The 24240-nt window shown below is 35.0% G+C and overlaps 1 protein-coding gene across 1 annotated transcript in view; it reads right to left on the minus strand.

The window, feature by feature from the left end:
* sip1 (septin interacting protein 1) overlaps positions 1–24240 on the minus strand; it is a 292796-nt gene that overhangs the window by 207894 nt on the left and 60662 nt on the right. Inside the window, exon 3 of the mRNA XM_090395420.1 lies at positions 12223–12380. Within this exon, the coding sequence (XP_090251546.1) occupies positions 12223–12380 (158 nt within the window). The remainder of the gene's footprint in view (positions 1–12222; positions 12381–24240) is intronic.

Consider the following 24240-nt stretch of genomic DNA (forward strand, 5'->3'; position numbering starts at 1 on the left):
ATACTCCACTTTCTTAGCCAATTCCCAAAAAATATTAAAACACTATAACCGCATCCCCCTCCCCATTAAGAGTAGAGATTACAAAAAATCTATCACCATTCCATACATTTGGGACACGTCTGAAAAATTAATCAAAATCATAAGGAAATACAACCTTACAACCATTTACAGACAGCATAAAAAATTAACATTCCCTTATCTGCTCCACCAAAGACTGACCACATTCCCTAGATCTGGGTCCCTTGCAATTACAATACAAACTGTCTTACTACAACCAAACAGAGAGGACAGTCAATATCAGAATTTCTGAGCACAAGGACCACATCTAGTCCCACCATTTCAGCAACTCAGCGCTTGCTGACCATGCTTTGAACACCCACCAGAGGATATGCTGGAAGAAGGTTACTCTATCACACCACAGCAAATACAAATACAAATATGAGAGGCTATTCCTTGAATCTGCCTCAGCTGTAAGAAACTTTCCAACTTCAACAAATTTAAGTGCATGAGACTGCCCCAAATTTGGGCCTCATTTGCCCAGTGTCAGTGCCTGCATGCACATATCATTGTTTTCTAATCCCTGTTGATAGCAATGTAACAGTGTCAAAATATAGGAAAGTATTAATTAAAATTAAAATAGAATTAATATTTTAGTATATGTTATTTCCTGAAAAAAGAACAGTTAGTTACTTTGCCAGGAAAAAGACTAAGAGGAAGGCCAAGATCTAGCTGGATTGAAACAATTAAAAATTCCTTAGAAGAGAGAAATGTAAAATCTGATAATATTTGAGTCTTGACAGATAACAGATTAATTTGGAGGAAAACTATCAATAGGACATAAGTAATGATGCAACTCTTTCATGTAATACTATCATAATATCCTGCACGCCCTCGAAGTAAATGTCAGAAATTTGATGAGTTGCTGAATTTTGATGAATATCATGTCTGGAGATTTGAGTAAAAGTCACAAATTACTGGAAAAAAAGCTTCTTTGGGGGAGAGGGGGAATAACAGTGAAATTACATTAACAAGGTTAATTCCAAGGACTGCATAGCCCTGTTGAAATGGTGCTATGCTGGCTGAAGAAAGTCCATTCTATGTTTGATTTTAGTTGCTGACTAGAGGAATTTTACCGTTCTTTCTTCAATCAGTTCTGGAGTCAGTTGATCTCTGGCATGGGCAAATGAGGTTTTTTCTCCAGGCAACTCAGGTATTTAATCTTATAATAAAATAATCTTATGCCTCTCAGCATGTAACAAAATGTTGAGAGGCATAAGAATTTTAGCAACAATATGTTCTGATATTCTTTTGACATAATGGAATTGTCAAGGGACAATTAAAACATGTAAGGGATAAGGGATGAATTTAAGGGAAGTGGCACTCCCATGCTCCCCCTAGCTGGATCTATCCTCCTCTTCTTTCTCTACTTTGAGGAAGATCAACTCACTATAATCTTTCCTATAAGGCCTTATCAGCCAATTCTTCTTATTTTATGACCCTAATGCTATTAGAGTACTTCAAGGGTACAGAGTCTTTCTATTTCTGGCCTATATCTATGTCCTCTCTAAAATCTACTCTTTCTCCTTCAATATACCTTATTCTTCCTACAGGTTTAAATTTGGAAGAAGGCTAGTTCAGAAGCCTTAAGGTAAGCAGCCCTACCACTGGACTATCCATTGCCAGGCTAGTAACCTGACAGAGAGAACACTAATCTACTTTTGAGTTAAGCTTCTAAGAAAAGTAATCGAAATGAATCTACAGAAAACCCTGGAATGGAAAAGGTAAAACAAAAATGGAAATGACAAAATATAATACATATAGCAAACTGGAACATAAGAGGAATAGCATATAAAAAAGTAGAATTAGACCAAATATTAAATGAAAGAAATTTTCAAATAGCAGTAATCACTGAAACAAAAAAGAAATTAAAAGGAACCGTGAGAACTGAAAATTTTAATGTAATATATAGTGGATTTGACGGAGATCAAAGAGTACAGGCAGGTGTTATGATTTGAATTCATAATTCCCTTTTAAAACAGTTAAAATATAAATTATGGAATGAACAAATAGAAGCTAGAATAAAAATACATAGAGGTTATTTAACAATAATTGGTTTATGTCCCAGAAGAAAGTACAGAAGATGATAATATTGAATTTTATAATCAATTACAAAATACATATAATAAAATAAATAAAAATGATTATGTAATATTAGCAGGCGACTTAAATGTAAGAATTGGAAACATGAAAATTAATAATAATATAGGAATATATGGAGTATATACTCTAAACAGGAATGGTAAAAATTGATTGACTTTGTAGTTTATCATAACCTTAAAAAAATGAATGCTTTCTATAAACATAAAATACATAAATATACTTGGGTAGCAAGAGGATATAAGTTAAGTTATGAATTATATAAATATGCAGGAATAAGGTTCAAACAAAGACTCATTATTTTTAAATAAAATATATTCAACAATTAACCCACCAACAGAATGGAAAAAAATAATAGTGAACCCTATTTTTAAAAAAGGCAGCAGAGATAACCCTAAAAATTATAGAGGTATAAGTATTCTAAATTCCTGTTATAAAATATATAACATAATTTTAAATAGCAAACTAATAAAATATTCTGAAGGCTTTATCTTAGAAGTACAAAATGGATTTAGAAAATGATGATGATCATGTATAGTCCCAGCCTTTTGCCTAAAATTAATAATAGAGAAAAGAAGAGAATACAATTTAGAAACACATATTACATTTATTGACTTTGAAAAGCATTTGATAATGTTAAAAGAAGTATTTTATTTGACATGTTAAAAGAAGGATAAATACCAAATAATATTCTAAAAGCTATCATAAGTATATATGAAAATAATCAAATACAAATAACATTAAATTATGAACGATCGCATCTGAGAGAGAGATCAACCAAGGAGTCTGACAAGGATGTCCCCTTTCAACAACTCTTTTTAATATTTATCTAAATGAAAATGGAATAAAATGGAATAAAAATTTCCATCAAGGTATTAAACTTTCTCCTACTGTGAACCTAAATGTTCCCCTTTATTGCTGATGGCTGAAATGGATAAGGGTAATGGGTTTAAAGTGATTCTACTGGACCTTGCTAAGGCCTTTGACAGGATACCACATGTAACTCTAATCAGTAAACTGGAGCAGATGGGGATGGATATAGGGTTGATGAGATGGATAGGAGGGTGGTTGATGGAGAAATACCAGAGAGTGGTTTATTCAGGAGTAGGGTCCAAAAGACGGCCTGTGACTAGTGATGGGCCACAGGGTTCTCTTCTGGGACCACTACCATTTAATTTGTTCATTAACGATATAGGAAAGGATCTGAGAGGAACTGTTCATTTGTTTGCTGATGATGCAAAGCTGGGTAGGGCAAAAGTGAATGCACATGATGTCAAAATTTTGCAGGATGATTTGGATAGTTTGGAGGACTGGGCTAAGGAGAATGGATGTCAGTTTAATGTGGCAAAATGTAAGGTTATGCATTTTGGGGTGAAAAGATTAGTTGCAGTATACCACATTGGTGGAACTGTACTCCAGGAGATCGACGAGGCCAGGGATTTGCGAGTGTTGGTGGATAGGGAGTTGAGGTTTAGGGGGAAACATTGCAAAAGTGGCTAAATCAGCTCATCAAATCACTTGGTTACTGAAAAATACTTTGACGAGCAAAGACAAGCAAGTTAATGCTCTTCTGTATTGAGCCTTGATAAGATCCCATCTAGACTACTGTGACCAGATATGGGTGCCAGGGTTTCTTCTTGATGGGGGAGGAGGTGGAGAGGATCCAGAGACGAGTGACCAAGATGATAGTAGGTCTGTGGAATGAACCTTATGAGAACAGGTTGAAGATTTGTGGGCTGCAAAAATTGGTCGATAGGCGGAAAAGGGGTGATATGATTGCGACATTCAAATTACTGAAGGGTATCTATAAGATTAATCCAGAAGATATTTTTGAGAATAGGACTGGTGGTGGGAGGACTAGGGTCCATACATGGAAGCTGGGCAAGAATGTGGTTAGCAGGGGTGTTAGAGCTAGGTTTTTTTACTTGGAGAGTGGTGAATGAGTGGAATAAGCTGCCAGAGTCTGTTGTGGGTGCTATGACCATGAATGAGTTCAAGGTGAGGTAAGATAGATACTATGTGAATGCTGAATAGTTGTTCTTGACATGATGTTAGGGCCTCCCTCGAAGAGTCTGTCGACTCCTTGGAGTTGCCCGAGATAATAATAATAATAATGATGATCAAATAATAATTACGAATTCTGAAGATAACTTACAGAAAGATATTTTAAATTTAAATGAAATAGCCAAAGATTACGGAATGATAATATCAAGAAAAATCAAAAATGATGGCCTTTAAAGAACAAGATCCAATAAGAACTAAAATAGTAATAGAAAACAAGATTTAAGAACAGGTGAATTCATTTAGCTACTTAGGATGTATGATTACATATGAAAATGAAAAAGACAAACCTAACAATTGAGAAATATTTAAAAATGACAGATGTAACTAACTCTATATTGAAACCTAACTTACTTCAAAAACAAACCAGACTAAAAGTATACAATACACTAGTCCTACAGTCCTATTGTATGGAAGTGAAATCTGGACAATAAAACAAAAAGACAAAGATTAATAACAGCTGAAACGAAGTTTATGAGAAAAACTGCCAAGTATACTCACAATTCAATCACAAAAGAAATGAAGAAATTATGAAAGAATTAAACCAGGAATCAGTAATAAAAAAAATTAAAAAATATAAACATAAATGGATGGAACACGTTATTATTATTATTTTTTATTCTTATTATTTAGACCTCCAAGGAGTCAAAAGACTCATTGTGGGAGGTCCCTCCTAGAAAACACAAAGTCTATCACACCACTCCTTAAACTCATTGACCGTTCATACTCTCACCACTCTATCTGGCAATGCATTCCATGGTTCAACCACCCTCCTTGCAAAGAAACCACTCCTCACCCTATTGCTCACAGTTTCCTTTCATAACTTCCAGGGATGGCCCCTTGTCATCACTCCTTCACATGTCAACCCCTGTAACTACCTCTCAACAGTTTAAAAGTCTCAATCATATCATCTCTCCTTCTTCTATCCACCAAACTCTGCAGTCAATATTCCCTCAGCCGATCCTCATAACTAATATTGTACAGTACTGAAATTGTCTTTGTTATCTGCCTTTGTCCCTTTTCACAATTAATTTATCCCCTTCAAATCCTGGGGACTAAATCTGAAAACAATAGTCTAAGTGTGGTCTGATTAGGGTCTTATACAATGGAATGATAACGCTTTTATCTCTGCAGGTCAGCATCCTTCTCATTATTGCAGCAATCTTCTGTGTTACCTTCACCATCTTTGTAATATGTCCCCTAAATTTCAGGTTTCTATCAATCATCAACCCCAGATCTCTTGTCTCCCCTACTTCCTCCAGTATAGCTTCTCCAAAAGATCATCCCACCAATGTGTCCCAAACCTCAAGACCTTACATTTGCTGCATTAAACCAACACCCCCATTCATTTGCCCATTTGTCTAGCTTATTCAAATTCTCTTGCAGGACTACCACATCTGCACTATTACTAATAACCCTTCCCAGCTTCACATAATCTGCAAACAACTGAATATCCTCCTGCAATACACTGACAATGTAATTGATATAAAGGTTAAACAATATAGGTCCTGGTATTGAGTCCTGTGAGACCCCACTTGTAACCCTCTGCCTCCTTGAAATTGCCCCACCATACACAACTCTCTGATACCTATCAGACAGCCAATTCTGAATCAGCTGACCAACCCGACATCCAAACCCATGTGCTGCAACTTAAATATCAGCTTATCATGTGACACCCTGTGTCAAATGCCTTCGCTAAATCCAAGAAAATGGCAGTATATGCCTTTCCCCCATCTACTGCTCTTGTAACTTTATTATAAAAGGCTAGCATATTACTAAAACAAGAGCGCCCCCCTCACAAATCCGTGTTGACTCTCACAGATAACATTACCCTCATTTGCCCAATGTTGTATACGGTCCCTAACTAATTTCTCCAAGATCTTAACAACTACTGATGACACTCAAACTGGCCTATAATTAGACACTTCCAGTCTGTAACCGCCCTTATGCAATGGCACTATCTTACCTTCCTTCCATTCCCTGGGCACCTTTCCTGTAGCCAGACTTTCATTGAAATGCCAGGTCTTTGAAAGAATGAAAACAGAAAGATTACCAAAACAAGCCTTAAATTACAAATCATTAAGAAAAAGAAAACCAGGACATCCACTAAAGAGATTCGATGATAACTTCTAAGGCCAGAACAGGCCACTCTAGGCCTAAAGTCTTGAAAAGCATGATGATGATCACAATTAAAACATTCATTAGTTACTTAAGCCCTGCAACTAATGAATGTTTTATTGAAAAGGTCTCATTGAAAGCATTTGTTAAGACTACTAAACCAATATGCTGTAACTCAATATAGTAAAATATTTGTAGAAAATATAGAATGGGTATGATGAATTAAAGTTTTAATAGCTTTTTTTTTGGCATGGATAATGTTGGGACTGTGCATAGATGTCCTGTATGTGTTTTCTTACATACGGGGAATTGAAGATTTCTATCTGCACTGATGAAGGATCAGCAGATTTAAGAGAGCTAATTCCCTCTCCCCTCTGTTTGGGCTTATCTCATATACTGGTTTATTTAAACAAGCTTTTCCTGCATTGTTCAATGTAGATACATTTAGGATATTTTACTGTACACAATATTTTTTTTCAAATTCCACAATTAAATTGCAATATCTACAATACATCAGTGCCATGTGCAGGTAAGGGGTCAAGAAGAAAGAATGAATTATATGTTTTTTGAACAACTAACAATTGTAATCCTTAGAGAATATGACATTTTTTTATTAGAAGATATGAAAGCAGAGGACAAGTTAGTTCAGTATATTTGGAGCTGGACAGTGAATGAATCAATTTGGCCAGCAGTTGCTCATGTTTATGGTTGGAGGAAAGGTGTCAACCAGTATGGCAGAAGATCACCCATGAAAATATCTCTAGAAAAGGCACAGTGTGGAAATAGTGCATCTATGAGATAGTGACTGGAGTGAGTCTGTAAGAGAAGGGTAACTAATTAACCAAAGGCCTCTCATTCTGGATAGCATTATTTATATGGAAAGTTATGAATGTCTTCCTCTGTAGTAATTTTCCTAAACATACTGTTTTTGTGTGTGTGTGTGTGTGTGTGTGTGTGTGTGTGTGTGAGTGAGTGAGTGAGTGAGTGAGTGCGTGCGTGCGTGCATCCATGTGTATAGAAGAAAAAACATGTTCACTGTGGTGAGCATTTACTGTATTTCTGTAGGCTGCATCATCTCTCTATTTTGCAGGAAAGTTAACAGATCAGGTGTCATGATAATTTGTCATGTGACCACAGGAACAGATACTATAACTGACTTCTTTGCAGAATACTGCTTAATATTCTCTAGTTGAGTGCAACTGTACTAGAGAATATAAGCTAATTATCAGCTTACAATATTAATTTAGATACATAAGATATTTCTTGATACCCTTTATATGATAACTAATATTTAAGGAATTGACAGCGTATACTAGAAATATAAATTAAATAAACTTTAATATATACTTTCCGATATTTCGGCAAACGTCACGTTGCCATCTTCTTGGGAACTTAATACAAAGACACGTGCACACAAGTACTACATAACAGCAAATGAGAACTGAAGCTAGGAAGCTAACGTTTTCCTAGAGTCCTGGTGGTGCCCCCTGGCGGGCTATATTGGTGGTTCTTGGCCTTTGGGCTGAAGTTCTTCTGATAATTGTTTCCCAAATTTGGGGCAGTCTCATGCATCCAAATTTGTTGAGGTTTGGCATGTTCCTAAGGGCTGAGGCTGATTCCATGAATAGTCTTTCATACTTGAACTTGCTGCGGTGTATGACTGTGGCTTTCTTCCATCTTATTCTGTGGCGAGTATCCAGAGCATGGTCTGCAAGCCCAGAGTGGCTGTACTGGTGAAATCGGATGTAATCCTTGTGTTCTGAGATTCTGATATTTGCTATCCTGCCTGTTTGGCCAAAGTAAGACAATTTACAGCTGCAAGGGACCTGGTACACACTAGGTAGGTCAAGGGGAAGTGGTTGGTCTTTAGTGGAAAATATATATTAAAGTTTATTTAATTTATATTTCTAGTATACGCTGTCAATTCCTTAAATATTAGTTATCATGTTTAACCAGCGTATAAGCCTCTCAACAAGAATAATGATCATCCACGGAGATTCCTTCGCACGCAAGGCCCGCCATTACGGCAAACTGATGCTTAAGTTATCCAGACAACTTAACAGTCTGACATTTCTAAAACGCTGCCAGGATAATCAAGTTATCCCAAACTGTGTAAAATTTAAACACCGCTTCGTCTCACAGAAAGCTCTCCGTATCTACAACCGGGCAAGCCAGGCTTTACTTCGGGAGCAAATTACCGCTACACGCGGTTCCCTAGCCGACATAAACAGAGCTATTTTAGCGCTAGAGAATGAGCTTTCACATACGCTTAATCACGAGCTTTGGTCAGTCCTACATGACGTCTCGTGTACAGCAGCTAATAAAGAATTTGATCGAATACGAAGCCGACATATCAACAAGTCTGATAAATTAATAAAGAACTCGGCATCCAAACCTAAACTACAAACCAACACTGTAGTTAACCTTTCTTCAGTTATCTTGAAGCCTGAAGCACTCAACGCTCTATCACGTGGTCACAACTTCGCCATTGCTCCTAAGAAATTACCGGCCGAGGAATTAATGATCCAAATTGAACGTGGAATTCGCCAACTTCCAAGCCACATCGCCAACGATATTCGATTGGATGTAGCCTGTGTTCTCAAAAAAGCAAAACCTCCAAAATCCAACATATCTATTAGTGAATACAAGTCACTACAAGAATTGAAGAGAAACAAAGAAATAGTGATCACCAAAGCAGATAAGGGGAACGCCACTGTGGTACTCAACCTTAATGACCACACAGGTAAGCTCAAGGCTTTGCTATTAGATCGATCCACTTACCTCCCCATTAATTACAATCCCACCAACTCACAAATTAGAAAACTCCATAGGCTCCTTAAGAAGGTCACTTCTTGGCCTGTGGAGGTTACCAACAGACTAAAACCCTATAACTCTAGACCCCCCCCCCCCGCATATATGGGCTCCCTAAAATACATAAAGAAAATGTGCCATTACGTCCCATTGTGGATGGCATTAATTCTCCCACTTACAAACTAGCCAAGCATTTAGCCAAAGCGCTCTCACACTATACTGGCAACACACCATCACACATAAAAAACTCAGCCCACTTCAAAGCCAGTATAGAAAACCTTACACTGCAACACAATGACATAATGGTCAGTTTTGATGTCTCCTCCCTATTCACGAATGTACCCCTCAAGAGCTAATCCAAGCTAAATTTCCTCCCAATATCTCAGCCCTATTTCAGTTTACAATAAACTCAGGCTATTTCGTTTGGCAGGAAAAATTCTACAAACAGATAGAGGGGACAGCCATGGGTTCTCCACTTTCCCCACCCTTGGCCAACTTCTTTATGGAGACTTTTGAAGAAGAGAACGCCTTAAAACTCAGCCCCACAAAAACCTACCATATGGCTTCGCTACGTTGATGATGTGTTTGCTATTTGGCCACATGACCTGGATTCACTCCTCTCCTTCCTAACACACTTAAACAACCAACACCCTAGAATCAAGTTCACCCTGGAAAAAGAGGAAAACAATAACCTCCCTTCCTAGACACATAGTCACCCGCGAACCTGATGGAACCTTGGTTTTCTCAGTTTATAGAAAACCCACCCATACAGGCAGATACATTCACCAACAATCCCATCACCCCCCCCCCCACAACAATATGGAGTTATTAAGACACTATTCAACAGGGCAAAAATGATCTGTTCAAATGATCAAGCCCTAACCACTGAACTAAATCACATCCATGACACTTTCTCAGCCAATGGCTACCCCCCCCCCCAAAAAATCCAGAGAATACTTAACCCAGTTATCCACAACCCACCACCCCCTCCCCCTTCACAAAAAAGATTACTCTAAATCCATCACCATTCCCTACATCAGAGGCACCTCGGAAAAAATCAACAAAATCTTAAGAAAACACGACTTAACCACTTGTTACAGACTACATAGAAAATTGGCATCCCTTATCCGATCCACTAAAGACCGACCAACCACTTCCCCTAGACCTACCTGGTGTGTACCAGGTCTCTTGCAGCTGTAAATTGTCTTACTTTGCCAAACAGGCAGGACAGCAAATATCAGAATCTCAGAACACAAGGATTACATCCGATTTCACAATACAGCCACTCTGGGCTTGCAGACCACGCTCTGGATACTCGCCACAGATAAGATGGAAGAAAGCCACAGTCATACACCGCAGCAAGTTCAAGTATGAAAGACTATTCATGGAATCAGCCTCAGCCCTTAGGAACATGCCAAACCTCAACAAATTTGGATGCATGAGACTGCCCCAAATTTGGGAAACAATTATCAGAAGAACTTCAGCCCAAAGGCCAGAACCACCAATATAGTCTGCCAGGGGGCACCACCAGGACTCTAGGAAAACGTTAGCTTCCTAGCTTCAGTTCTCATTTGCTGTTATGTAGTACTTGTGTGCACGTGTCTTTGTATTAAGTTCCCAAGAAGATGCAACGTGACGTTTGCCGAAATATCGGAAAGTATATATTAAAGTTTATTTAATTTATATTTCTTGTATACGCTGTCAATTCCTTAAATATTAGTTATCATGTTTAACCAGCGTATAAGCTCTCAACAAGAATATTGATACCCTTTAGCTATGATGTTCATACTATTTGTAATTATGGATGAAGCAGCTAATTCTGGCTTATTATTTGACACCTCCAGGGAGTCAAGAACTCATCGAGGAGGGCACCTACTCTACAAACTCTGTCTCCACTACTCAATTCACCAACTACAATGAGCCACAACTACACCACCAATGCTGTCTACTGCCAACCAGCACCACTATCATTTTCACAGGCATCCATGCCCGTGGCAGGGATTCAAACCCGCAACCTTTTGCATGGAGAGCAGATACTCTAACCACTCAGCAACCAGGTTGGCTGGTTTTCTATAACACCAGTGTACTATTGTCTGTTAATTGACTATTCTTCTAACTGATTTGCATGTTTTTCAAGATGAAAAACAGTTTGTTGTGAGCTGAGATTCAATCTAAAACTTATTTGAAAATGAATTTAATAGATGTAAAATTTTTGCCTTAGTATCTAAGTCATTTTCAGTACACTGACAAGGGAACACAATGAAATGCAAATAACAGAAGTATTTTAAAAAGCACCATCACAGCCTAAAGTAGACAGCCAACAATTCTAATTTACACATCAAACTACACACACACACACACTCACACACACACACAAATAATAAGACAATAATTAGGAATTTACAGAAGATTGATACAATAATATTTCTCAAATATAACCAAAGGTATCAAATCTGTTTAAATCTGAGCAATATGTAATGGCCTTTTGTTTTTTAAAGCTAGTTTGAGAGAGAGCATAGATATGAGAGTCCTGAGAAGAATCAGAGGAGTGAACAGATGCCATTAATGGCAGAATTGTATTAAAAACAAATATTTTAGAAAGAAACTAGACGATATCAGCCTTCAAGAATGTGTGAACAGAGCTAATCTAAGATAGTATGGCCACTAATAGAACTGGGAGAAGAAAGGTTAGCAATACATATGATATGATGGTGGCAGGGAAAAAAAAAGTTCCAGGACTAAGATTTAAGGATTAATACAGTTAATAGTACTCTAGAAGACTAAAATGTAAGATCTGCCAGTACAGTTCTCACAAAGAACATATTAATTTGGAGGAAAATTGTTCGTAGGAAGCTAGTAATAATATAAGCTTCTTCATGTACCATTATAGTATACCCTTTGCAGGTACACAGCAAGAATTTGATGATGTGATGTATGATGATGATAACTAATATAAACTAGGCACTATAAAACACAAATAATTTTGCTTTACTGACTAATATTCTTAGGATAAAACAAACCAGATAAATAATACTACTTAATTAGTTCAAATAAGTAAACTATTAAATGTTCTACCTTTGTATCAGCATCTGAATCTTTTTTCTCCTTCTCTTTCTGTGCACTTTGTTTAAAACCTCCACTAATAAAACTGATTGGAGCACTGAAATCTCTCTTTCCTTTCCCCCCGAAACTTGGCCTTTCTTCTTCATCACTATCCTCATCAGCCCAAATACCTAAAATTAAAATAAAATAGAAGATACATCACTTGTATATAATTATTGAAAGCTTTTGTATTAAAAAAATCTGGAGAGTTTAATGGGAATTAGTTATATATTAATCTGCTTCAAATGGAACTAACACCTTTAGTAGGAAATCAAAAATTACACAAAAGACAACAGATTAAAGCAGAATTTTTCATTCATAGAAATGCATCCAGTTCATTTAACATTTTTATCAGTATTTTCATCTCTTGTATTCAATGGGATTCTTGTGTTGTGAACATGTAAATTAGTTCTATTCACTTTCTTGCCAATGATAGATTACTGGGTTAAATTCCACTTGTGTCATGAAAGATTGTAGTTGCTTCCGATAAGCTAAGGTATTGGAAATCTTTTTGAATGTTCTAAAATGTCAGGTAAAATTTGTGCAAAAGGGAGTGCTAATAATACTGGAAAATATCTGCTGAATACCTGTTCTAGGCATAGATTTATTATTACTAGCATCAATCAAAGATATGTATAAATTCAGGCAGAGGAAAAAGCCCAGAAGAAACAAGAAAAATCCTTTCTATGTTGGGCCATCTAATTGGCAACATGCACCTGGTTCTCATGATTTTTTTTTTTTTCAAAGTGAACCCACAAAAGTATGTGCAAAGCTATCACACGTTTGCAATTCTGTAGGTAGGCAGGATAATCCAGGAACCCTACTTAAAAGGCCAAACATGGTATTTTTTTTCCATAAGCCACTTCTGGCCTTCAGTATGTTAGGTACCTCAAATCTTATACTCTGTGACAGCAACTACCTGCTATCTTAGACCTAAACTGACTTCAATCAGCAATCAGGGTTAGAATTTCTGCTTACAATTTATATTCTTATCTCACTAATGTTATGGATTTATAAAAATCCTACAAAATGTAAAACACTACATTACTATAAGTAATTCCAGTCCACTTAGACTAGTCAATAGCTTTTCCCTATTCCTATTGATAGGTTGTAGGTTCAAAGCCAATGTGGGGATGGAAGTCTGTGAATGTCTTCAAGGAGGTAAATGAATCTCATTGCTTGGCAGTGGTGCACTCAGGATTTAATCTTGGAGGGGGCCTGAACATTCAAGATTTAATCTTGGGGGGATGGGAGTTGAGTAGACAATTTAAGAATACACACTATGCATTGCATACGACCTATGACTCAGCATCTGCAGTGATCGCCAATACATGACAAATAGTATAGAAATAGATGACACAACATAAATTTAAAAAAATAAATTTTAATTAGGAAAAGATGTTTGGAAAAATTTCTAGTGTTTATTTCCTTTTTCTTTTTTTGGGTGTGCCACTATTGCTTGGTGTGAGACTACCACTCTGCTAGTATACTGGAGGGGCCTGACGCAGCTGGGAAAAAGTTTAGATCGGGGTTTCCAGTTATCTAATCTTTGGCCATACTAAGTACTAATGTATGATACATTTAAAACCTTTCATAAATAAGAGATGTTAAATTGCTTACTAACTAAATAAAAAATAACAATATTCAAAAATCTTATGCATAATTTTCTTTCTGTCAAAGAGATCACTGTCAATATCAGTAAATCCATGGAAACAGCATACTATCTCATTAAAGAAATAAATATAACCATGTATTGTTGTTGTTGTTGTTGTTGTTTTTACATTACAATTAATTATTTACTGAATCAACTTATCTAAAACCTGTATCACACAAATACAATGCTATATAAAAATTAGTCCCAGTTGTCAATAAGTTAGACAGTCCCAGATTGTTGTTAATAATATATTTAGACTGGCTGACCAGCATATGGGATGTGCATAAGAGATATGAAAGAGATGGTGATTACTAACTAGTTCTAAGCAGAATAAACATGAATATCACACTAATATATAAGAAAACTTAATTCATACAGAATTATAGTTCAGCAGTTTTCAGATGTAAGCAGCAGTTCCTACTGGAATAAAGTAAAAAAAACTGAACGAATCTGTTTAAATATAAAGAGCCAACAGGCTTCATTTCGGCTGAAAGAATCTGAAACCACAGATAGTGGACAATAAAATCTGAAGACTGCATTTTGTATGTTTGACTAAGGAAGCATGCAGTGAAGATGTCTGCAAAGAAAGAAATTTTAAAAAATTGAATTTCATGGCATATTGAAGAAAGTTAAAAAGCAGGCCAGTAAAAGAACTAATTATACAATTGCTGCAAAGTATATCATCATGTGCCCTCAGAGAATACAGAGAAAAATAAACAGTGTAGGAAAACTATGTAAGTTCAGCTAAAGAAGAACACGGATGATAAATACTGATGACAAAACATTTTGAAGCCACTGAAAGTTTTTTTTTTGGGGGGGGGGGGAAGTGGGACAAAAGGATGGTGATGCGGGGAATTATGATTGAAATAACTAAGCTATGAAGACAATCTATTATATCAGTTAATTGTATTCTAGCAAGTTTGATATATTTGCAGGGTGGAAAATCCTGCCACATCTGTACAAGAACTTTTCATATTCAGTTGAAAAGCCCTTATACAGATTATTTTAAAATAAATTAAAGATACCAAGAATTTATATACTTAGTTAAATCCTTTATCCTAGTGTAAGCAAAAAAGTTTGCACCTGAAGTATTTTCAGGACTTGGGCAACTCGTGGTAAAGGTGGTACGACTTCACATCACTAGCCTTGGCATCCCACAATGCAAAGCACATCCCCTTGTGGACATGTATAATGCTATTCATTATGGGAAGGTCGCTACCCAGACTGGTTTCGACTTTTACTGAGGTCTCATCAGTGGGAGCCAGACCCAGAGATTACAACAAGATTGAAGTAATGCAGAAGTCATATTTTCATATACGAGTTGCCAAAAGGTGTCACACCTTATTATTAAAATACAGATTATTTGTGTGCTGGATGGGATTTGAATCCAGATCTTTCCAACCAAATGATGTCATTTTTGTTGAATGAGCACAGTCAATAAAAATTATATCATTTGGTTGGAAAGGGATCAAAGAAGATAAAAAAGTGGCTGCTATGAAAGCATAAGCATAATGTGAGTACCCACTATTTTGTCTAACTGAGCAGTATAGAGAAAGAATGCAATTGAGAAAAATTATCATCATCATAACACTAATTATGGGTATAGACTATATTGGTCTGTTCTGGGTATAAGACTATATTGGTCTAATTATCCATCCAATATCCTTTTCTGAGGTCTACCCTGCCTTCTCTTTCCAATTGACTTATATTTTAGTATTTGTTTAGGATGTCGGGTGTTGGTCATTCAGTTTACATGTTCAAACCATTTTTGTTTAAAATTGTTTAGTTTTTCTTCTACTGATTTTGTTTTTAGTTCTTTTAAAATGTCTTCATTCCTTTTCTGATCTAATAATTTGTATTTTACAGTTATATTATATTCCACAAATTATATTCCACTATATAGCATGTATTCAATAAACTAATACTTTTGTAGTTAGCAGGTTTTGTTTTATCCCCTTTTTTAAATATAGGTATTACTATGCTTGTATTCCATTCTATTGGTATTTGTCCATTTGTATATATTTTATTTAAAAATTTTAGTAATCTTTAATGAAATTTTTTTCTAGCAAATTCATACAGTTCGGAGTTTATCCCATCTTCTCCAGCTGATTTGCCATTTTTTATTTAGGTTGTCCTTTAATTCTTTCATTGTTATCATACCATTTAAGGTATTTTGTAAGTTTCTGGTGTAATTATTTTTGATGCCAGTATTATCCTCCAAAGATCTGTAAAGTAATCCAAGAATTCTTTTACATCTATTTCACAATTTATATTTGCAGTTTCTTTTATATTTATTTATCTTGTTTCTTTATTGCCCAAATTTCACTGCCATATAATAATGTGGGCACTGCTAAAGTATTATATATTTTCATGTGTGTTTCTTTTTATACCATATTTGGGTTGAGTGTTCTATTTATCAGGCCTATAATCTGTAAAAATTTTGAAGTTTTTAATTTTATGACTTTTTCTCCTTCATATGATATTTCACATCCAAGATAACTGAAAGTATTTATCTGTTCTATTATTTTATTATTAATAACTATTTTGCTTCTAACTGGAGTTTGTCCACAAAATGCCATTGTTTTAGTTTTATCTATGGAAATTTTCATTCGAAACTGTTTTACTATAATGTTTAAATTATATATTGTTCTTTGTAAATTGTTTTCCTTATCTGATATTATTACCTGATCATCTGCAAAAAATAGCGTATTTATTTTGTTATTCTGGGAAATTTCTATACCTTGATTGTTGAAGGTGTTTCACTGCATTAATATTTCATTAATGTAAATATTGAAAAGTGTTGGAGACAGAGGGTATCCTTGTCTTACTCCTTGATTTATAGATTGTTTTTCAATATATATATATTCAATATTGCATGTAGTAAAATATTAGGTATATTTATTCTTTGTAATATTATCAAACAGTATATATCTTTTTACTTTGTCAAATGCTTTTTCATAATCTATAAACAACAGATGAGTTTCCAAATTAAATTCTCTCTCTTTTTTTTTCTTCTATAAGTAGTTTTAAACAGAAAGCTGCATCCATTGTAGAGCATCCTTTTCTAAATCCATTTTGACATTCTAATAATATTTTTTCACTGTATATTTTTAGTTTTTCATTAAGTATTCCACTATATATTCCACTATATAGCATGTATTCAATAAACTAATACTTCTGTAGTTAGCAGGTTTTGTTTTATCCCCTTTTTTAAATATAGGTATTACTATGCTTGTATTCCATTCTATTGGTATTTGTCCATTTGTATATATTTTATTTAAAAATTTTAGTAATCTTTAATGAAATTTTTTTCTAGCAAATTCATACAGTTCGGAGTTTATCCCATCTTCTCCAGCTGATTTGCCATTTTTTATTTAGGTTGTCCTTTAATTCTTTCATTGTTATCATACCATTTAAGGTATTTTGTAAGTTTCTGGTGTAATTATTTTTGATGCCAGTATTATCCTCCAAAGATCTGTAAAGTAATCCAAGAATTCTTTTACATCTATTTCACAATTTATATTTGCAGTTTCTTTTATATCTGCATTCATGTGTTTTAGTATTTTGTATGCACTGGATCTTATTTTGTATATGTCACTGTCTAGATATGATACAAATTTTTCCCAGCTTTCTCTGCTGGTTTCTCTTTTGGATATTGTTCGTCTTTTTTTATATTCAATTTCATCTTCTTGTTTTTTGCTACTTAACCATCTTTTAAAAGCCAGCTTTTTATTTTCAATTAGTGTTTTTATTTCGTTGTCGCATGTATGTAATTTTTGTGTGTTCCTAGACTTTCATATGCTGCTGATGCAATAATTTCTTTTATATTATTCCATTCTTTTTCAATGTCTTCATTTTATTGTATTTTTTCCAAGTAGTTATTAATCCTCTGTTGGTATAAATTTCTTATACTTGAATCATTAAGTAGTCTTACTTTGTAATTAGATTTTGTTTCTCTAGTTTTATTATTATTTTTTTATTTTTTTGTAGCCAGTTTGGTGGAAATCTTAGTTTTGCCTGTACTAAATAGTGATCTGTGTCAATTTCTAGCCCCTCTTCTAAGTTTAAGGTCTAGGAAGAGGTTTGCTGCTTTTTCATTTGCTATAAAATAGTCTATTATTGATTTTTGTCCTCTTGCACACCACGTATATTTATGTATATTTTTATGTTTGTAATGTATTCATTGTTTTTAAATAATTATATATTGTATAATCAATGAGTCGCTTTCCATTTTTGTTTACTGTTAGTTCTCCAAATTTTTGTATATTATTGTTAATTTTTTCATTCCTATCCTGGCATTAAGATCTCCAGCTATAATTATATGGTCTGTTTTATTTAATTTTTCATATATTCCTTGTAATTCTTTGTAAACATAATCATTTTCTTCTTCTTTTCCTTCTTCAAGGGCATACACTCCAACAACTGTAAAATTTTCTTTATTTAATTTTAATTGCACTTCTAATATTATTTAATTCCAGTATGTAAAATGAGTTATTTTTGCTTTAATTGATTTATGGATCCAAATCATTACACCAGCTTTTGCATGTATTTGTTTGTCCACTCCACTATATATGATATTGTAGTTAGCTGTTTCTTTTGTTCCTTTAAGTTTCTTTTTATTTTGTTTCTGTAAGAACTGCAATTTCTATATCTTTCATCATTTAAAATTTTATCTAATTCTTCTTCTTTATGTGCTATGCTTCTAATGTTGCATGTAGCATATTTCACCATGTTTTTCTTTTTCCAAAGTTTCTTAACCTTTTCCAGTTTATTGGTCGTTTCCCATGTTTTCTGTCTGGTTTGGATTTCATTGAGACTTGAAAGTAATATATGTTTCCCTATGTCAAGTGACTAGCATGACGATAGGTATCCTAGTGGCAGGGCTGCCACCTTAAGACAACTAGGCTTGCCTTTTTTTAGTAGATAGTGGAAACGACAGTTTGAGAGGAAAGAGTTACCTCCCCTGCCCTCGAATTGCTCTAATAGCACTGGGGGGGGGGGGGGAGTTAGAAGTAGGAGAAAGTAGAGGGAAGGAGGAGTAGAAGACCAGTCTCCAGATATGATATACCAAGTGTATATTGTAAAAAGTAAGATCAGGTCTAGCTTGGGTATCTCGGGTTTGCCATGCCTGTACTCACCAATGTGAGCCCCTGAGAAAAGAAAAATTATAATTTACTAAAATGCAGAAAAGGCAGCTACATTAGATGATCCTTAACCTAAAATGCTTAAATATAAAATTTCTGCAGTGGCTGTATACATAATTTAGAAGTCATAGTTAGAAGGGCAAATCCTAGATACTGGAATACTGATCTACTGATCTTTTGCTATACACTGGATGGTTCAGAAAAAGATTAATATTCCAGTTATCTTGCTGTCAATGGTTTATGAACTAAGAATCATTCTGAGAAAATTTATCAAAAATAAATACATTATATTATATTTCAACCACTTGTTTAGGCTATCTTAGGAATACATAAACACTAATATAAAAGCACAAGCTTATGACACGACTGGTCAGCTGTAACAATTCAGTTCAACAGACACTGAATTGATGTTATTCCCCAATAACAACACTCAACTGTTATTATTCTCCCCACACACCTTCAGATGGAGGAATTGGAGAAGGGAAAGGAGACTGAATTGATCAAGAGATTTAAATTATGCCACTAGAGTCCGGAGAGTTAGGAACTGAAAAGAACATTAAAAAGAACAATATCTGAGAAAGTTTAAAAAGGTGCAAGTCCTGAGAAAGAAGCAGTCCTTTCTTCTTTTTCAGGACTGCTTCTTTAACTTCTTGTGTTTACCATAGTCTTCTTATTTTTCTATTTTTGCAGACAACTTCACACAAGCCTCCCTTGCTTTTAGAGGTAAACTGTTGACTCAACTATACAAAGAATATTCAGAAACAAAAATGAAACAGTTCAAAAACAAGAGCCAAACCTTGGAGTCTTAGTAGCAAACTCTAAAGAAAACATTGATTGATTTGGCAAGGGAGGCTTGTGTGAAGTTGTCTGCAAAAATAGAAAAATAAGAAGACTATGGTAAACACAAGAAGTTAAAGAACCAGTCCTGAAAAAGAAGAAAGCAAACTGAAAGCTCCTAGCAAATAAGTTGGCAGATACCATATAAGAATACAGGGCACAATGTAAGAGAGCTAAGCTATGTGTAAAAGTAGCTAAACAAATCATTGGAAGAATAGTAAGAACACAGAAAATAAATATCAGGAAGGTGGCAAAATGACCTGGAAGCTGGAGAAAGGAGTGCAGTTAAAGGAATCAGAGACGGTAAAGGTGACGAGATGAAAACTGAAACTAAAGATATTGTGGATATCAGGAGAAATTACATTGAAAGACTTTAATGAAACAAGCAGTGACAGAACAGTAGTAAAATATATCCATATAGATAGATAAAGCTATCCAAAGCCTAAAGTGTGGAAAGGCAGCTGGAGTTGGTATTTGATTAGACATGATCAAATATGAAGGTATAAGTTTTGCACTGCCTATATTACATAATGCAGAAGACGTAATCAAAAGGTCGAATATAAGATGATTAGCATAGAGCTCTCTCTCTCATAGTTCCCCATCTATAAAAAGGAAAATGAAACTGATTGTGAGAATTACAGAGGAATTTCTCTACTAAGTGTTCCTGGTATAATTTATACAAACATAATGTGAAAAAAGAAGAAAGCAAACTGAAAGCACCTAGAAAATAAGCAGGCAGATGCCACATAAGAATACAGAGCACAATGTAAGAGAGCTAGGGAAATTTGTGGAAAAGAAACTAGGAGAATAAGCAGGGTTTTGGCCAAATAGAGGATTTTTTTATTTTATGACAGATTTTCACATTATGACAAATAGTGAGTAATCATGGGAATATAACAAAGATCTGTTTTTAAGTTTCATAGATCTGGATAAAGGCATACAACATGGTGGTCTGAGAAAAGCTTTTCAAAACACTACTGTTACAAGGGATAAATGGAACATTATACAGAGCAATACATAGTCTATACTTAAGTTGGAGTGAGCAGCTAGAAATGAAGATAGTTTATGTAAAGTCAGATATAAGACAAGGGTGCACATTATCTCCTCTCTAATTCGTGCACATTATCTCCTCTCTTATTCATCTAACTAGATCGCCTTATGAAAGTGGCATTAAATTTGATATTAGAATTGGAGATATCAAACTTTGCTTTATGCAGATAAATCTAATCTTTAAAGGTACCTGTGGCATAACTATAAATAATAAATTACACAATAACCAGTAATTAACTTTAATGGGGGGAAGAAGTCCGACCACACCTCCTCTTGGCCACCCCTGGACCCTTGAAGCTATTGACCAAATTTCTTATGGTCTGATTTCAAGGTGACTAACATGGCAACGGCATCCAATGAAGAGTCACAGAAAGAAATCAACCAATGCTACTGCGTCCGAGGGGCAGCCAATGCATCTGGGGCTGCAGTCCGGGCTCCTGATGATAAATATGCTACCAGGACTCATATTAACATTTTTCAACACAACATCGATGGTACTCAGAGAAAAATGGATGAACTTAAATACATACTTTACAAAAACAATATCCATATTGCTTGTCTACAAGAAACAAAACTAAACAAAGGATACATAGTTCTTAGGAAGGATAGAGGGGAGGAGCAGGTGGTGGGCTTGCTATCCTTTTGAAGACCCCAGAAATCACTCTAAATCAATATTTAAATAATAACAGTTCAACAGAAGCTCAAGCTGTTGAAATACACCTACTAAACCATTCTATTTCAATCACAAACGTCTACCACCCTGATAATACAAATATTGATACAGACATCATTGAAAAGCTAAGCGAAGCTCCAACTGATATAACCATCATACTTGGTGACCTAAATGCAAAAAGCCCAATGTGGGGTACCCCCGATTTAGACCATAAAGGTCAACAATTGGAAAACCTCTTTACAGATTTGGAACTCACAACAATTAATAATGGACAGAGTACTTATCTCTCTAAATCTATGGGAACTGAATCTGCTATTGACATCACAGCTATTAATTATAGCATTGCATCAAGTGCACAATGGAAAATTTTGGGAAATGCCATCAGTGACCACAGACCCATAATAACAACACCAAACTTCAAAAATGATCAAGAACAGCAAATCAAAAGGACATAGAACTTTAGAAAAGCTGACTGGACAAGGTTTACTCAAATCTTGAAGAGCCTCTGTCAAGATGAACCTGTCTCTGGAAACTTTTGACAGAAAATTACAAATCCTTACTTCACACATCAATAAAGCTGCCAAAGCAACAATACCAAGAGGCAAACGGAAAAATACCTGGATACCATACTGGAAGGATCACAATATTGATTCAATGATTACAGAAAGAGACAATATCAATGAACAATTCAGAATTAATAAAACTAATGAATCCAGAAAGAAATTAATGGACATAACACACAAAAGAGAGCAGGAAATTTGGAAGTGCAAGCAAGAGAAATGGGCAGAGCTTTGCAGTAACCTGAACCCAAGAAAAGACAGCCAACACTGGAACATTATTAGAATCCTAGACAACAATATCAAAGAAGAGAACCAACAGAAAACAAACTTCATCATAAATGCTAGGAAAAAAGAATGATATAATCATGTAATCACAAGAAAGATATTTATTTAACCAAATATTTCAGTCTGGAAATAGCAGACCATCGTCAGTGATATTTCCAGAACATACCAATCTAATGACATCTTCTCCGAAGAATTTACACTAAGTGAACTAAATTCATTCAATCGAGAAAACTGCACCTAATAAATCTCCTGGTAATGACCTTATATTTGGTCATATAGTCAAACACCTTGTCAAAAACGCCAAAGAACAACTTCTGGATATTCTTAATACTAATTATTAATTAATACTTAAGTATTAATTAATGCAATGCTATAATTAATACTTCTTGGTGAACAGGCAAACTTCCAAAAGAATGGAAAAAATCAGTTATTGTACCCATCCTGAAACCTGACAAAAATGCTGCAGAATGTCAACGCTATAGACCTATTGCATTAGCTAGCATACTCTGCAAAATTACTGAAAGAATCATACACTCCAGGCTCATGCACTGGCTAACAAAAAATAAGAATATTAACTACTACCAAACTTCCAATAGAACCCGTCATTCAACTACATATCAATTATTCTACTTCTGCAAACAATAATACTCATTAAAAAAAAAAAAAAAAGGCAACTGCCATATTCCTTGATACGACTGCTGCTTTCAATCGTGTTTGGATCAAAAATTTAATACAAACAGTACATGATATCGGAATCGGAATTAGAGGAAACACTTTAATCTGGATCATTGATTTCATGAGAGGAAGAAAGATCAAGGTTAGAATCAATGCAGCAATATCTAGAGAGCAGAGAACCTGGGCTAGTGTTCCCAAGGGCTCAGTACTCGGTCCCTTACTATTCCTTTTATATGTCAATAACATACATCCTACTTACAGAAGCCGCAAAAGAAGCTTGCTACGCAGATGATATAGCCATCTGGAACACTAGTGCTGAAATCAGAGAATCAGAAAAGATTTTAAACAAATCCATGAGAGGATTAGAAAAATGGTCAGATGAACTTAAACTCAAAATCAACCCAGATAAAACAAAACTAAGCACCTTTAGTACAGATAGAAAAAAATAGACATTCCTATAATCCCAAAGTCATGATCAACTACAAGCTAACTGAAAATGTCACAAATCCAAAATACCTTGGTATTCAGCCTTGACCAGGAATTATGTTTTGCACAACACATCTCTAACACTTCCAACAGAGCTCTCAAAAAATTAAATATACTGAAAAGGCTTTGTGGAACAAATTAGGGTGCAAAGCCAAAAATCCTCAAAACTACATTTACACTACACTAATAAAGGCCAATAATGGCTTCATCGGTACAGGAAAAATTAGACAAAGTACACGAAAAAGCTTCCAAGATTATCATTGGTGCAGTCTTATCCACTAACAACATCAGAGCCCAACAGGAATGTGGGCTTGACCTGCTGGAGGACAGACGAAAATTTGCCACCATAAAATTCATTAATAATATCAGAAGCTACCAAAGTGATCATATCTCCCTAAAAACTTATGAACATTGGAATCAAAAATGCAGACTTCACAGATCATCAACTTTACAATATGATGACACTCTCAGAAAGGAAATGGGTCTTGATCAGCTAAATGCCCACATAAACAAAAAAAAAAACTTTTTTCCAGTCCTTTACCTCCAAATACCTCCATAAAGCTAAACCTCACCCAACTCTGTACAAAAAAAATCAAAAGAAATGCTCAAAGAAAAAGGCCTAAATAC

This window comes from Typopeltis vanoorti, chromosome 7 (assembly GCF_054136105.1).
Source record: "Typopeltis vanoorti isolate ZY-2024b chromosome 7, IOZ_Tvanoo_1.0, whole genome shotgun sequence".
Lineage (NCBI taxonomy): Eukaryota > Metazoa > Arthropoda > Arachnida > Uropygi > Thelyphonidae > Typopeltis > Typopeltis vanoorti.